Genomic DNA, 15951 nt, shown 5'->3' with positions numbered 1-15951 from the left:
CACCGTTGACATTTTCAGATTTGCCCCGGCACAAGTGGCCAGTCAAGTGGTGAATCAGTGAATGGAGATCATGGGTACTGGGATTTTTAATCTCCATTTAGAAGGACATTTATATTTCCATCAATTAGTTGCGCCTGAATCAAAACGTTCCATTTTACTTCAATCAAGATAACTAATCAACCTTTGGGGCAGTGCTCAAATGTTAAATAGAAATGGATGCAATTTGCAGAGAGAGTGAAGCAGAATGTTCTGCGATGCATGGCCTTATGGGCTGGTCCCATTCCTTAGAAAGCCTACAACCAAGTCCATGGGAAGATTAAGCCAGCTACACGCCTACACAGGCTGACAGGCACATGATCAAAACCAAAGCTCATGCATAATCTATCACGATTCACGACTAATAAGTATTCCCAACAAGTAATAACTAACTAAAAAATGTACAACATTGAGACGATAAATAAAGGGGACGACTATAACACATGGCCTAGCACCAAAAATAGTTATGAAGTCGATGCTTATGGGTGGGTTTGGGTGATGTGGCAAAATAAAAAAAACCGTAAGAAAAAAAATCATAATCGGCAAGAAAATATAGTGAAAATAGAGAAATAAAACAAATACGAACAAGAATAGAAATGAAAACCAAAAGACTCAACTAAAACAGTCACTCTAAACAACACATCTCTCTTTTCTCTCTCAATGGTGATTGATGTTGGTAGTTTTCGACTAAATCTTTTTCCCTCTCTCCCTCTCCCTCTCTCTCTCTCTAGCCTTCTTTAATTGACATGGTGATCGTCATTTAAGGTTTCCAACCAAATCTCCCCATCTCTATCTAACGATAGTTTAATTGAGATAACTTTAGTATCAATTTAACTACTTAGACAGTTTGTCTCTTTCTTCCTAAATGATAAAATATGCTTTTGTGCTTTGAATTTATTATTCAGTTGCAAGTTTTGATTTTTTTTTTTTTTTTTTTTTTTTTTTTTTTTTTGTAATTAATTCTTGTAGTTTTATCATCTGCAAGTGAGGACGATATGACTGAAAATGAACAAGTTGAATGGGGTGATGCATGTGAAGAAAATATGACTAAAAATGAACAAGTTGAATGGAGTGATGTACGTGAAGATGATGAACATCACGGTGGTGTTATTGGTGATGAAGTCTATGAAATTGAAAAAGACATGAATATATATCGTCCATGTGAAGGAATGGAGTTTGATTCCCTCAAAGAAGCATGTGTTTTACAATAATTACGCTGGTCACATTGGTTTTAGTGTTCGGAAGAACACCGTGAATAGATCAAGAGTAACCAGAGAAATTAATGGTCGGACATTTTGCTGTTCATTTGAGGGGATGCGAGATTCTCGAGCCAAGCGATTTGAAGAGAGAAAGCGGAACAAAGTTGATACGAGGACAGGTTGTAAGGCAATGATGGTTGTTCACAAAAAAAAAAGATGAAGAAAAATAGATCGTGTCTAAAGTTGTTGAAAATCATAACCATAATGTCGTCACTCTAAGTAAAAAGCACCTGCTTCGATCGCAGAGACAAATTGACTCGAGCCAACAGATTATCGTGGATACCATGGACTCAATAGGAATTAGAGGAAGTTTGATGGCTAGCTTTATGGCTACCGGTGGGATTTAGAATATGGGATTTACTAAGAAAGACTTGAGTAATTATTTGAGTACAAAACGCCAAAGGGATCGGACCTTGCCAATGGCGATGCATAAGCTGTGCTTGATCATCTTTAGCAACAACAAATGGATAATCCTGCTTTTTGTTATTCGATACAAATTGACTTAGAAGGGCGTATGACAAATTTTTTTTGGACAGATGCTAAGTTGAGGATAGATTACTATTATGTTGGAGATGTTCTTTGTTTTGATCATACGTATAGAATAAATAAGTTTGATTTGCCATTTGCTCATATTGTTGGTATAAATCATCCTTTCCAAACAATATTACTTCGTGGTGCCTTGCTGTATTCTGAGACGGATCGGAAGAGTCTTTTATGTGGGTAATGAAAAATTGATGGCATCAATGGATGGAAAACAACATAAGTTATCCTCACTGATCAAGATTCAACCATTGTAGGGGCTATTGAGAAAGTTTTACTTGGTACTCATCATAGATATTGTTTGTGACATATAACTAGAAACGCAAGGAAACATTTGGCTCATGAGTTTGTCTCAAAAGAAAATCTGTTTAGGGATTAATTTCTACAAGTGTTTATATGGTTATGAGACTATTGCAGAGTTTGAGCATAATTGAGAGGTAATGCTTGAAAAGTACAACCTAAAAGAGAATAAGTGGCTAGAAAATTTATTTGGAAATTAAGTGAGAAAAGTGGGCATCAGCTTACAGACGTGACCTATTTTCAACAGGTATATCATTTCTTGTATTTGTCTTTTGTCTTTTTTTTTCCATGTTGGTTATCTCAATGGCTTAGTTACACTTTGTTTTGAATAATTTCTTTGTGGTCTAATTATAAATTTGCAGGTATGTACACGACCCAACGGAGTGAAAGCATCAACTCTTATTTTGATAAATACCTGACAAAAGGTATGGCTCTTTCTAAGTTTGTTAAACAATATGTATTAGCTGTCTTGGATGGGCAGGAGGAAGAACACAAGGAAGATTATGCCACCATTTATGCAAGGCCAGTTTTAAGACTTAACGTTAAAATTGAGAAGGAGGCAGCTGGAGTTTATACAATAACTATCTTTTGTAAGTTTCAAGAGCAGTTATATCAAGGTCTTTCTTACCGCCATAGGAAAGTTAAGGAGCATAGAACAGAATGTGTCTACAAAGTGTGGATGGAAGGACACGATCAGGTAGCGCGCACTGTCCTGTTTGAGCCTTCTACAATGAGTGCAAAGTGTAGCTGTCAATTGTATGAATTTGCAGGTTATTTGCGTAGGCATATCTTGAAGATTTTTTTAGTTGAAGATGTTCAAACTCTCCCAAAACATCATGTACTCAAAAGATGGACAAGAGAAGCAAAATCTGGTTCGGTGGTGTTTGGATATGAAGAAATTCAAGTGAGTCATCAAGAAAGTAAAACAAGTAAATATTGCAGACTTTGCAAATTGGGAGTCAATATTGTGTGTAAGGCTTCACCGTTTGATGAAGTGGCAATGAAAGGTTTACGCAATACCTTACGAGATGTTGAAGCTACACTTAGGAATATATCATTAATTACTTTTGGAGGAGCATAATGAAGAAACTGAAAAGGAGCAAATTAATCAAACAAGTTGCCCATATTCATAAGCCATTACTTGATCCACCTTTTGTGAAGCCCAAATGTCGACCCAAGGATTTTACATTGTTTCTTGATAAGGGAAAAATGGGATGAAGAAAAGCAGTAAGAAATGTAGTCAAGCAAAGCCAAATGCCAAAAAGAAGAAAGCTCAAGGAAAGGAAATCTCATATGGAGGGGCTACCGAAAGAGATTCAGATTTCCACACCTTCAATCAGGTAACTAAAATTGTGTTCAACTTTATTTAGTAGCATTCGCTATTGTTTTGATTCAACAATATTCTTCTGGATTTCGTTGGACCTTATGATGGATACTGAATAACAATCTCGATACACTCATGACTTCATGCTCCCTCTTTTAATCAGGTTAGTGTTATAATTGTTTTTTTTTGCCGGTAGTTGTTGTTGCATTTGTACACGTTATTATATTGAAATTTGTTTGTTGTTACTAGGAGTATTTTGGGACTGGTACTCGTAGTTTTCTGCTTAGTCATCAACCTTTCCATTTGAGTCAGGTACCATGCAATGCAACCTTCTCACTTAAATAGATAAAACAGTTAAGTATTGACATAATAGCTAGATACATAAATGGTTTCATGGTGACTATATATAGGAGTCTTTTCTGGTCGGAAATAATTTTGAGATACAACATAATGCGACATCCACTAGAGGAATTCACCAACTTTATCAAGTATTTGAAGTTCTTGTTACCAATAAACCTTTGCATGTGGCAAAGTTTTTAATACAAACATATATGTAACTATTTTTTTTTTGTTATTATACAGGGAACTTTTGAACATCTTTTCTTGAGGCCTCAACAACCTCATGGAATTGCAAGTATTGATCTCAACAATATGTTACGTTGCAAGTGATTATATTAGTATTCTACAGTAAAACTTGTTCATATTATAACACTATAACTCTACTTACGCCATTTTTTTTTCGTCTTTCAGGATTCATTGTTGTGACTTTGTAATTAGTAATCACTTGACTTAAAACTAGAAGAATCAAATTCTTTTTGTTTGGTATGTGTTTTTTTCTATTACCGCAATAGCTAGTGTAATCTGGTGTATCTATGACTTTGATTCTATTATTTTCACGTGTAAATGGCGGAAATGACTTGGAATTAATTTTGGCGAAAAAGCCAGCTAACTTCATCATGGATTAAAATATAACATTTTGTTCATATTTTTTTTTTTTTTTTTTTTTTTTTTTTTGTAAATGAATGGAAAGGGCTAACTGTACTCATGACAATTTTTGTTTCATACTTGATGTTGTCTGAGTATATTTTTTCAAAAGAGTATTAGTGATTCAATATGACAATTGTAATATTTTGCCTAGTGAATTAAATTTCTCTTAATTATACGATTTGCCAACGCAAACTGCAAAGGTTTTTGTGGTTCTCTTCTATGAAGATGACAATATCCAGACTCCAGAGTAAGTCTTCTTGGTAACAACTTATCAAAAAGTTGTGAAAGAGTTGCTCACTTCACACGCACTGAATATCAAAGAGAAAGAGAACCACCAGTAAAAAAAACACAGAGCTTAAATACATATATGAGTAGGAGGACACACAACTCCTTTGAGAAACCTAAAAGGCAAGAGGTTCTCGCTCTACACTGCCTTCACAAATTAAAGACATTTTCACAATGACATCAGAGAAAACTGTCTACTTGTCTACTTTAGAACCACGATGAGTTCTTTAAAGCAGCTCTCGTATACTCTACGAATGTGCAGGAAACTTATCGATTTTAACACCGCGAAAGCGCACGCAATGCGGTTTGCCGTTAGTCTTAGAGATATCAGATATATCCCAGTCTGACAAAACAAGTTGGTTCAACCTTTTGCAAGAAACCATCAAACGGAGATCTCAAAGATTTCAGTATGATAAAAAGAACTTTCAAATGAATTCAGTCTTTGCAGCTACTCAACCATTGCAGTTGAAAAGTAGGTATATTTTTAAGGGGTAAGTTGCGTGGACTTCCTACTTTTAATCTCATTTTCTTGTAGCTTCCATCAGTCCCTAAAGAAAAAAATAATTCTTATTTAATCATGTTGAATAGCACTATTGCTTTATTAATTCTCAAGCAAATTCTCAAACAACATTTCCCCTGAAGTATTGTTGCAAATTCTCAAGCAAATAAAATACATCAAATTCCAGTATGATTTGGTGTTGAAATCATGGATTGAGAACCCCGCTATACCAAGATGGATCAGATCAAGGTCAGCAATCTCCCAAAGAGAATAAAGTTTGCCGTTCTTCACCAACCAATGCTCCATAATGACGTTCAGCTGCACAGCTTAACAGTGCATGCAACTGCCTGTGCCCAGAATTTCAACCTTGCCTTGACTTCCTCTGGATGGTTCCCTGAAAAAAGTAAACAAAAAATTTAACAGATGTACATTGGAGATTCAATGATCGGCAAGCCTTGTTTAGTATACTGTTACAAACTGCATAATGCAAATAAGAAATTCTGTTTACAGGACCCAACGCAATATGTCAATTATGTCCTAACATTAGAAACGGAAGTGGAAATATTATAGAGGTGGAGAAATTCTCCAGTAATGAACACTTCATTTGGTTATGTTCTTGGTCATCAACAATTTTAAAAAGACAGCCTTCTATGCTCTTACGCGTTCTTTGCAAGTAAACCAGACAATGCGCAATTCTCTCTTAAACAAAGACGCTAAAGAAGTTCATCAAGCAAAGCAAGTGAGTCAACATCAATAGATCAATAGACGACGACTCCACTTTTTACGTACTCTAATTGAACTCAGAATTGAGTCATTGAGAATCAAACTAGAACGCAAATTGATAACATGCACAGAGAGTTTTATGAAAAGAGTTTTGTAAACATAAACGCAAAAGCAGGCATGATCTAACGGAAAAGACAAAACGAGCAGAACATCTCAATTCCGTTGAAGTGAAGACACAAGGGGGCCTTCCTAGTTCCTACAACCTTCAGAACACCAACATTTTCACTATTTTAAACCAAATCCACTGCCTCACATTATTCATGAAGCCTGACTGATTCAAACAATATTCATCATTATTATCATATTCAGGAATCAAAACAAGAAGATTCCAATACAATGTCCATCATACCAATCTACTACTGAATTCAATCATAATTTACAAAAACTAGCTAACATTAAACAAAAAAAAGATTCATTTTTTTTACCAAAAACAAAGAAATGAAGTGAAATTCCTTACCAGGGCTAGAAATCTTCCAATTAGCAATGGGCGCCGCATACGCATTGGACGAATTAGAACTAGACTCATTCCCATTCTCAGAACCAGCACCTTCATTTGGCTTCAAATGATTCTGATCTTCCAAAAACCTCTGGCTTAAAGAATAACAAAGTTCAAGAGCAGGTAAAGTATTACATAGTTCAGGAATTTCATCATAACTGAAACCAAACCCAAGATCCACACACCCTTTTAAGTCATCAAAATCTTCATCTGTTAAACTCACTGTTCTGGATACTCCTTTTGAAGATGACCCTGACCCTGAACCATCATGATCTTCTTCTTCTGTTACAGATTTCTCATCATAGTTCTAAAATAGACAGTTTTCTCTGATGTCATTGGGAAAATGTCTTTAATTTGTGAAGCGCCTGTGATGTGATTTAGTCGGAAACTATCAACGTCGATCACCATCGAGAGAGAAAAGAGAAGTGTGCTGTTTAGAGAGCCTGTTTTGGTCGAGTCTTTTGTTTTCATTTCTATTCCTGTTCACGCCCATATATCTTGGTATTTGTATTATTTTCCTATTTTCACTATATTTTCTTGCCGATTTCGTAACTATTTTTGGTGCTGGGCGATGTGTTATAGTCGTCCCCATAAATAAATCCCCCCAAAAACACGGAGACAGAAAGTCGAGGTTCACCACAAACTTTGTCCACCACACCACCCTCATTCCAGCTCACTTTCTCTCCACCCCTCATTCCCTAAACTAACCATAAACCTCTCCCTCTCTCTCATTCCTCATTGCTTGGTGTATCATCGTTTTGTCACGCTAGCTGGTCGACCGCTATGGTCGACTTCCGAGCGGGTTACGAAGCGTATGGGCTAAGCCGGAAGATAGAAATTGTAAAAGGAAAAGAATATAGCGCGAAGCAGACGTTTAAAATGGCTCTATCACATTCTTCTAATGATGCTGCTCGTCCGAACCCAGTACAGCTGAAGCGCATTTCCAAGACGAAGAAACCTTCTTCATGGAGCCTCAAGAATCCTGAAGCGAAGAGAAAAAAGAGAATTGCTCAGTACAAATTTTATTCTGTTGAAGGGAAAGTTAAATCTTCTTTCAGAAATGGGTTTCGTTGGATTAAGAACAAATGCTCTCAGATTGTTCATGGCTTCTAAACGTGAGAAATGAGACTGGGGCAGGGAGCAGGAATGTTTCATTTTGTTGGACAAAATCTGTCCTGTATCATTACAAGGTTTTCGCATGAGTCCTTATTTAGTTTTCTTTTCTTCTTGTCCTGTATTTATGTTAAATGATTATAAATACCCTTTAATCACTTCATAATGTAGTTTCCATTTTACATTCTCAATGTTGCTACAATTGTCGATCAATTCGTTGGTGCATCTGTCTATGGTTTACTGTTGCCAACTTAATTAAAATTTCAAAAGCACTATTGCTAGCAGTATGTATAGCATCAATTTTGGTGAGGAGGCTGGAGTTTAATTGGATCATCTGCACCAGGATAAAAAATTAGTTATGTGTGTTTCTGCTTTAATTAATAGCACAAAAAATCCTTTCTTTATTTACAACAAAGAATATGCTACATTTACTACATAGTACATAGTTACATACCACTGATTGTGCATAGAAACGTAGAATAGCTGAGATCAACTTTGAATGTTCTACTGAATGTGCATCGATCCCAGGCGCATTCAATAGTGTGTTGTGTAATATTAGTCGCACGGAGGGGCCAATTTAGACCAAGTTTTCAGGATCTAGCTTATTGAAAAGCATAACAATGTACAAAAAGTGCCAAATATTATTTTTAAATGTGTTAAATTTATATGAAAATATTGGATTTTCAGTCTGCCAATATTATGTTCATCGCAAAACTTAGGAGGCTTGTATATCACATCGAGAGGTGTCATCTGATGGATTAGTGTTTCCCCAGATTTGTTTTTTTATCAGTAAAATTGAGATTTTATTAATGTCTTGAAATAACATTACGGACATTGACTCCTTTCTATCATAACAAAAAGGACTAGCCACACTTGTCCAGGAATGTTTACCTATGGGAGCCACTGACTATGACCTAAAACATGATATTAGGATCCCCTAGGGGTGACTTCGGATCGGATCGGATTGGATTAACCTCCTTCGGAATTTTTCCAAAAAAAATTCGGAACCTAATATGCTAGCCAAATCCGATCCAATTTTTTTTCAGATTCAAAATATATTTCCAATTTGAACTTTCGAAATTTCGAATAACTTCGGAAATTTGAATACTTGGTAAATTTTCAAAGATGTCTTTACTTTTCATTATTATTTTGGAATATCATCGCCAATGTTCATTGTAGGGAGAGAAAACCATGTCCACAACACCAATGTACCAACAACAATACGCACTTGTTTATTGAGAAAACCCATTTTCATTCAAACAAGTGATCCAAGAAAAAACCAGAAAAAGAACCTGCAGCCACCAATAGCAAGCATTGTATTCTGTTGAGGTCTGGGTATTTGTAATGTTTCAATCTTTTTTCGTGTGTGGAAATTGAAGCGTGAAGTGTCTGCATAAATAATGGATTATGGTCTTGGACTCAAAATAGCTTTACATAATATTCTATCTATTGGAATTTGGCTTTTGGATTGGTCTGGAAGTCATTGTATGACTCAATAACATTTTTTTTCATATCATTGTTGTTATAGCAGACGGTGTAATGACAGTAGAGTGGTCCAATTCAAGTGGGGAAGTAGCGGCTAGTTATTATGTTTTTGTTTTGTTTTGGAAGTAAAAACTAAAAAATGAATGAACGGTCGAGATCTAATCAAGTGGATAGTGAGAGAAGTATATATTTTCAGAATAAATTGGCAATAATATCGGAAATTTCGGATCGGATCGGATTTTAGAATTATATCCAAATCCGATCCAATTTTTTTTTGGAATTTTCGGAAATCGGAAAATCGGCCCATGAAAACTACACCCAAAGCCAGACCAATTTCGGGTCGGATTTCGGAAAAATCGGAAATTCGGCAAAAAGAGACACCCCTAGGATCGCCACACCCCACCTGTGTGAGAGAAAAGCAATGAAGGAGGTCCTCATAAATCACAGCCACAAATACGTAGCAATGCATCAAGCTACATACCACACACCCAAATCAAATGATACCGAGACTTTCACTTCCCACCCATATATCAAGCCTTAAATCAGATGAAAAAGCATGCAACTATATGAGACCGAAATGAAGATATATGCAAGTGTTTGTTTCCCGGATCATATATATATATATATATATATATATATATATATATATATATATATATATATATATATATATATATATATATATATAGAAAAATATGGGGGTTGATGAACAATATTTTTCACACACGTCACAGGGGTATTGTCGTCTTTTCACTGTCTAATGTTGGGGCATAATTGTCAGTTCGCAAACGGATATAACGAAAAAAAGAAAATTCTAGAGAGAGCGAGAGTACGAAGGGAAGGAAACCCAACTCTCTCTTCTTCTCGCCTGGCCTGATAAAAAAAATAAACCCCCACATCTTCTAGACAGTGGCAGAGCCAGGGGGGCTAGGGTACGCCCTGGCGATCCTCACTTTCCAGTTTCCACCAAAAAAAAAATATTATTTGTTAGTCACTATTCCCTCGTAGCCAAAATCCAAGCAAATAGAAAAAGAAAAAAAGAAAAAAGCAAAGCAAACCCAGCCCCCAAGAACAGTAACCCACTAACCCCCTTACACGTACTCTTTCTCACTCCCCAAAAATAATAATTTGAAAATAGAAACCCCAAATATTAACCTCAGGCACTCTCTCTCTTATTTAAAATAAATATATAAATAAAAACCAAAAACCCCTAACGTACTCTCTCTTTTGGTGATTCGCTCTCTCACTCTCTTGAGAATGTTGTGGTAAGTTTTAAATAAATTTTCTAAACTATTGGGGTTTTTTTTTATTTAGTATTTTGTAGGTTTAAACTTGATGTTTTATTTATCTTGAAATTTAAAGTAATAGATTGCATTGATTAATTGCTACTTAAGTATTGTTGAAGGCTAAGTCCAATGGTGCGGCAAAACACCAAATATCACGTAAATTGTGATCCAATGGTGCGTGAAATCGCCAACCGCTAACGCTATCGGTATAAATTTCGTTACAGCCAATTTTAACGATATAACATACGCCAGAACGAGTGGCGGCCACAGAAAAAATTCAAAATAAATCTACACGCCTCTGTGGGTAGCGGGTAGAATTCAACTTAATTTCGAAATAAATATACACGTCTATCACTGTGGCGGTTAGAAGAGGAAGAGAGATGGGAGAAAGGGTAAAATGGGAAAGGCGTGAAAAAACAAAGAGTCACACGCCAGTGTGAATGACGGTTACAAAAGAATTTTTTTCTCTAGAGTGGCAGCTACAAAAGAAAAACCATTGGGCCAAACAACACTATCCCGCTAACCGCATATACTGTGCTATTGTAGTTTGCTGTTTTAGTGGTCCAAACCATTGGACTCAGCCAAAATAACTATGTTAAAGTATTTGATCAAAGAAAAGTCATTGCTAACTCAACCAATGCTGAACTCGATCATAAGAAGATGTTAGTAATGCTAAAATAAGATCCTCCTCAAAACGAAGTCACCAAGAAACTGAAGATGGTGGTTGAAATATTAGTTAAAAGAAATAATAAATTTTGTGATTGGGTTTGAAATATTAGTTTAAAAAAAATGTATGCTTGGTTGTGGTGGCTCACCCTCACTTAATTTCCTGACTCCGCCACTGCTTTTAAATGAATGCATACACAATATTCAATCCAGATTATCCAGTCCTGATTTGTAGAGAAGATCAATACGAAGCTTTCAACAAAAGAAGTTAATCGAAGGTTCGTCCTGTCGATCATTCTCCCTGTTTGTTGATTTGTTTTCTTTTCGTCCATATTATGTTTGTTGTTGTGTTAGTTCCAAATTTCAATGTTCTGAGTTTTATTGGGTTGGTGGTTAAATTTTACAATGGACTCATTATTTCTTTGTTGATGAATAGTTGACTATGAGAAACAAGATTCAACTCACAATAAGCCGAACACAGCTTTAGTACAATCAAACTAAAACCCTTTCCAATAAACTAATAGAACTTATGAGGAAATAGAGATCTAAGTAGTGTATCATTTAACAATAATAAAATTGATGACCAGAGACAAAAGGCTTTAGCCAAATGTAGGAGAACTAAGAAATGTATGTACATAAAGGGAAAAAGTGATCGCTTCTTCGCATCATATCTAAGATGCCGTTATTATAATATATATATCTCCTATTCTATCTAATTATTATACACTTGGAAACTGATGGTCCTTATCATCAGATTTTATCTGTGCTTGCCACTAGACAAACTTGAAAACTAATGGTTAGTTCTAATTAGTTTCATTTCAGAACTGATCTTATAGTTGTATTTCAAAAAGTTACAAGACACATAATAGCATTGTAAAACTATATCCCGATAGTGAAATTACAATACGTAAGTATACCATATTACTTTGCGATTAGATGTGTTGTTGGTAGAATGGTAGTTTGAATGCCGGAACAAACAGATAATCTAGAGCAACTTTGACTAAGAAAATGTAATGAGGAGTTGACAATAAAGAGTTTCTCTATTTTTTCTGGATGTAACATGGGTTACGTGTTATAGATTTTAGGAAACAATGTGAAATGCGATTGTATATTGATTTTAATTTTAGTGGTGTTTGTACTTAATGATCGAGTTGTGTGTGTTATTTTGGCCACAGCTTAATTCATTTGCACTTCGAATGTACGTATAACTCTGTCCAAGAAAACGCATTGGTACTTAACACAATTCATTATCGTCGAGAGCCGCAGCGACTGAGACAAAAAAACTGACGACAATACATGACTGAAGAACAATTTTCTGGACACAAAGAATGCGAATGTTTGCATCAGTGAGAGAGAAGACGGCGAATGACTGATGAGCAATGATCAGTTGAATGGGAACGATATCGTGAATACTATAGACGTCGAAAGAATGCTTTGACTGGTGACCGAATTCAACACGATCATGGTACACTACAAGAAGGACCTACCAACGTCAAAGGGCTAAGCCAACTACATTCCCAAAGAGAATACATTCCAAGTAATCAGGTTTGGCAGCATTCAGGTAATTGATTACTTAGTTTATGTTGTATTTTATTATTTATAATTACCATTTGCATTCATATAGTTGTCTATTTATATCTTACTATATATATATAGTTAATGTTGAAGAATCAAGCCAATTTCAGCCCCAAGAAAAATCTATCCAAGCTGACACTCAAAGTTCACAGCCTTCAGGTAATTAATTACTTGAGTTCTATTGTTTGTATTTGATTAAACATTAGTACCTTTAGCATTCATGTAAATATCTATTTAGACTTTGATATATTTAGGTTTGTATTGTTAGCTTTCGTTACTTATGCACGTTGAATTTTTTGCTTTAGGTGTCACTGTTGTTGGGTATGGCGTAGATGTAAACCATTTGCTCTCTCTACTAAGGCAGCATATTGAGTCGGAATTTAGTAGATTCACTGGTGATTATTTGCCAATCACACTGGATGTCGATGGTCACACGTTTCGGGTAAACATTGGTTTGTAATGTTTTACAATTATAATTTATTTTATTTGTTTATTAATTTATTATGTCATTATTGTCAATTTAATATTGATATTAATTCATTATTGATAAAATTATGTTTTTATTTCTTATATATATATGGACATTGTTGTTGTTGTTGAATTATGTTATGTATAGTTCGTACATCTTATACTACTGGATATGTTTATTTCTAAAGTTAATTGCAGAACAGGATTATGCAACTCATGCATTGTTTTGTACAAAAAATCATGCATTTAAAAAAGATGGTTAGCTATAATAACAAACACTTTGCAATCTTGAAATAGTTGACATTGTTTATATCTGTCAATCCAAAAAGAAGCAAATAAATTGATCTGTAACTGATCAAAAACCAGGAGAAAGGGAAAAGTATTTTCATACTTTATCCGCCTATTCAAAATCATGCTATTTTCTATACTAAAGATGAGATAGACTCCTTTGTTTCACTTAAGGAAGCGACTGTAGAAAGTTGGGGTTAGTGAATAGAGTACTACCCTCTGTTCTTGGATTTCACCATCATCTCCTCTTTCTTTTTCATTTTTCTTCCTTTTTTTTTAGAGTTCTTTTTTGTTGTTGTGGATTTGATTCATTATGTAAATGTAACCTTCTCTGTTCCTATGTAGGTGACATCTAAATGTTACATGTACAATTCTTTGTTCCAATCTCAATGAAAAACTCCCACCATTCCCTTATGATGAGCCTGGTGAGAAGGATATAACTTCAAGCGTGTCCTCTTGAATAATTGTCAATAAGCATTTGAAGGTGCTGAAAATTGAAGCTGCGCACTCTTGGAAACATCCGTCATATAGGTGAACTTTTAAAATAGAAGATGGTGCCCGAGAAGATCGATTATACACCACATTGTTCAGGTTGTTATCAGAACCCTCTACATTTTAGTCACTCCTCCTTTTTCCATATTTTTTTGATGATGTGTTTTTTGTGTAAGTTTCTTAAGCTGTTCTAATGAGCTATTATGATGATTGATTACAGGAGTTGTTGGGACAAGATCCTAAGATTTGTCTGAATGAGGGAAATGTTGAGACTATGTCAGTTTCTCAACACCATTGACAAGCAGCTGGATGAAAGCCCCAAGTCTCGACGTGTTAATGATGCTTGCTTCAACCGAATGAAGGATCTTACCACGCACCCCCAACTGGCACAACGGCTGAAATTCATGGTTCGTGATGTTCTGAATCTGTGAGCAAACAAGTGGGTCCCCAGCCACAAGGAGGTATACTTCCTCAATTCCCTTTCCTCATGAAAGTCTTACATACTTGAGTCCATCTTTCTTTACTTACTCTACCCAATTTGTTTTGACATATCAAAGCTAAGACCATCACTAAAATTCATTTTGACGTAGAAAAGACTCTTGGGTTGTGTCCAGGTGCAACTGCTAGCATGAGGGTTAATCGTGGTACTGGTGTGGATGCAATTAGGGGTTTGAGCACAGGAGGTTTCCCCCAACCGACCTGGCACAGGGGGTATAATGCTAGGAATGCCTGGAGCGAGGAAGATGCCTGGGATGCCAGGAATTGATAATAATGACAATTGGGAGGTCCAACGCAATCATTCGATGCCAAGGGGTGATCTTTCAGCTATGCAGTCTGTTGTGTGTGTCCAGGCTCCCTTTACCAACAAGCCAACAGTCGTCAACTCAAAGCTTCTAACTCAGGGTTGTGGTGGCATAATAATTGGGAGAACAAGTCTATTGTTGCAAGGTAGTGGTGCAGGTTCGCCTGGTCGTCCTTCCAATACAGCTACTACTATTGATCCTATTACATACAGTCCTCCTACTAAGCCTGTCACTTCAGTAGCACCTGTATTGTCGGCAGAGAAACGACCAGCTCCGGTTGCAAAAATAATCCCAGATGAACTTCGTAAGAAAACAGTCTCTCTTCTCAAGGAATACTTTGGCATTCGCATTCTATATGAAGCTCTACAATGTGTGGAGGAGCTGAATGCTACGAAATTCCACCTGGATGTTATAAATTAAAGGAGGCCTTTTTGGTTGGACTGGATATGAGCCCTCGCATGGTAGAACCTATTATGAAACTCCTTGAGTATTTGTTCACAAGGATTATTTTAATTGGCAGTGACATTGGTACTAGATGTCTACTATATGGGTTTTAGTTGAATGAGATTGGCATTGATTTACCCAAAGCACCCAACAATTTTGGTGAGATCATGGAGAAGCTGGTCCTTTCTGGGTGTTTGGACTTTAAAGTGGTGAAGGAGGTTTTGAAGAAGGTTGAAGATGATTTCATCCAGAAGGATATATTTGATGGCACCATCGAGTGCATTAGTGCAGATCCTTCTGGTCAGGTAGTGTTGGAGGCACAAGCCGAAGAGATCCAGGCTTGCAAGAGCCTTCTCTCTTGAGATAGATAGGCCTTTCGTTGGGCATTTGTTTTGTGCGCAAGTGCGTTCAACCTTAGTAAATTTGTATTGTTATTATGTGCATCACACATGCATGATGCTAGTACATATAAATTACCCACACATCGCCATTGGCGGAGCCACGTTGTAGTGACATGGGGCACATGCCCCAGGTGAAATTGTCCCAAAAAAAAAATACTATGCATCAGTGCATCACTTAATCACTGTAGGCCAATCCCAATAGTACGTCCAACACCTTGACTTTTTATAATATAATAAATCATTAATCAAGTAGTGTGGGATGTGTGGGCGAGAACAAAACACCCAAGCCCAACCGATTGAACCGAACATAAAATAAAAAGGGTTTCTTACTTTCTCGCCTCCTCGTACAGATAAAAAAAACAGGGAGGGACTCTCAAGGACAAAACTGCCGAAAACGTAACTCTCAAGGACACCTTTTTTT

General features: G+C 36.2%; 1 protein-coding gene and 1 pseudogene across 1 annotated transcript; one reads left to right on the top strand and one right to left on the bottom strand.

Annotated features, from left to right (window-relative positions):
- Positions 1-5280: 5280 nt before the first annotated feature.
- Positions 5281-7204, bottom strand: LOC147498605 (uncharacterized). The gene is made up of 3 exons (XM_086563284.1): positions 7154-7204; positions 6471-6816; positions 5281-5624 (listed from the first exon to the last, which is right to left on the bottom strand). Exons 1-3 carry the CDS (start codon positions 7202-7204, stop codon positions 5545-5547), a joined length of 477 nt encoding a protein of 158 aa, XP_086419410.1. The 3' UTR covers positions 5281-5544.
- Positions 7205-7388: 184 nt separating this feature from the next.
- LOC147498604 (eukaryotic translation initiation factor-like) lies at positions 7389-15500 on the top strand (annotated as a pseudogene).
- Positions 15501-15951: the final 451 nt, after the last annotated feature.

Source organism: Coptis chinensis, chromosome 5 (genome assembly GCF_015680905.1).
Source record: "Coptis chinensis isolate HL-2020 chromosome 5, ASM1568090v1, whole genome shotgun sequence".
NCBI lineage: Eukaryota > Viridiplantae > Streptophyta > Magnoliopsida > Ranunculales > Ranunculaceae > Coptis > Coptis chinensis.
Note: the sequence above shows the minus strand (reverse complement) of the source record. Positions and strands in the feature narration are given on the sequence as shown.

Excerpts from the sequence above, each read along its gene's own strand:
- LOC147498605 (XM_086563284.1), bottom strand. The coding sequence starts at position 7,204 with ATGAGGGGTGGAGAGAAAGTGAGCTGGAATGAGGGTGGTGTGGTGGAC. Across the intron at positions 6,817-7,153 it reads AGGGTGGTGTGGTGGACAAA|AACTATGATGAGAAATCTGT; the intron begins GTTTGTGGTGAA and ends TGTCTATTTTAG. Across the intron at positions 5,625-6,470 it reads TTGGAAGATTTCTAGCCCTG|GGAACCATCCAGAGGAAGTC; the intron begins GTAAGGAATTTC and ends TACTTTTTTCAG.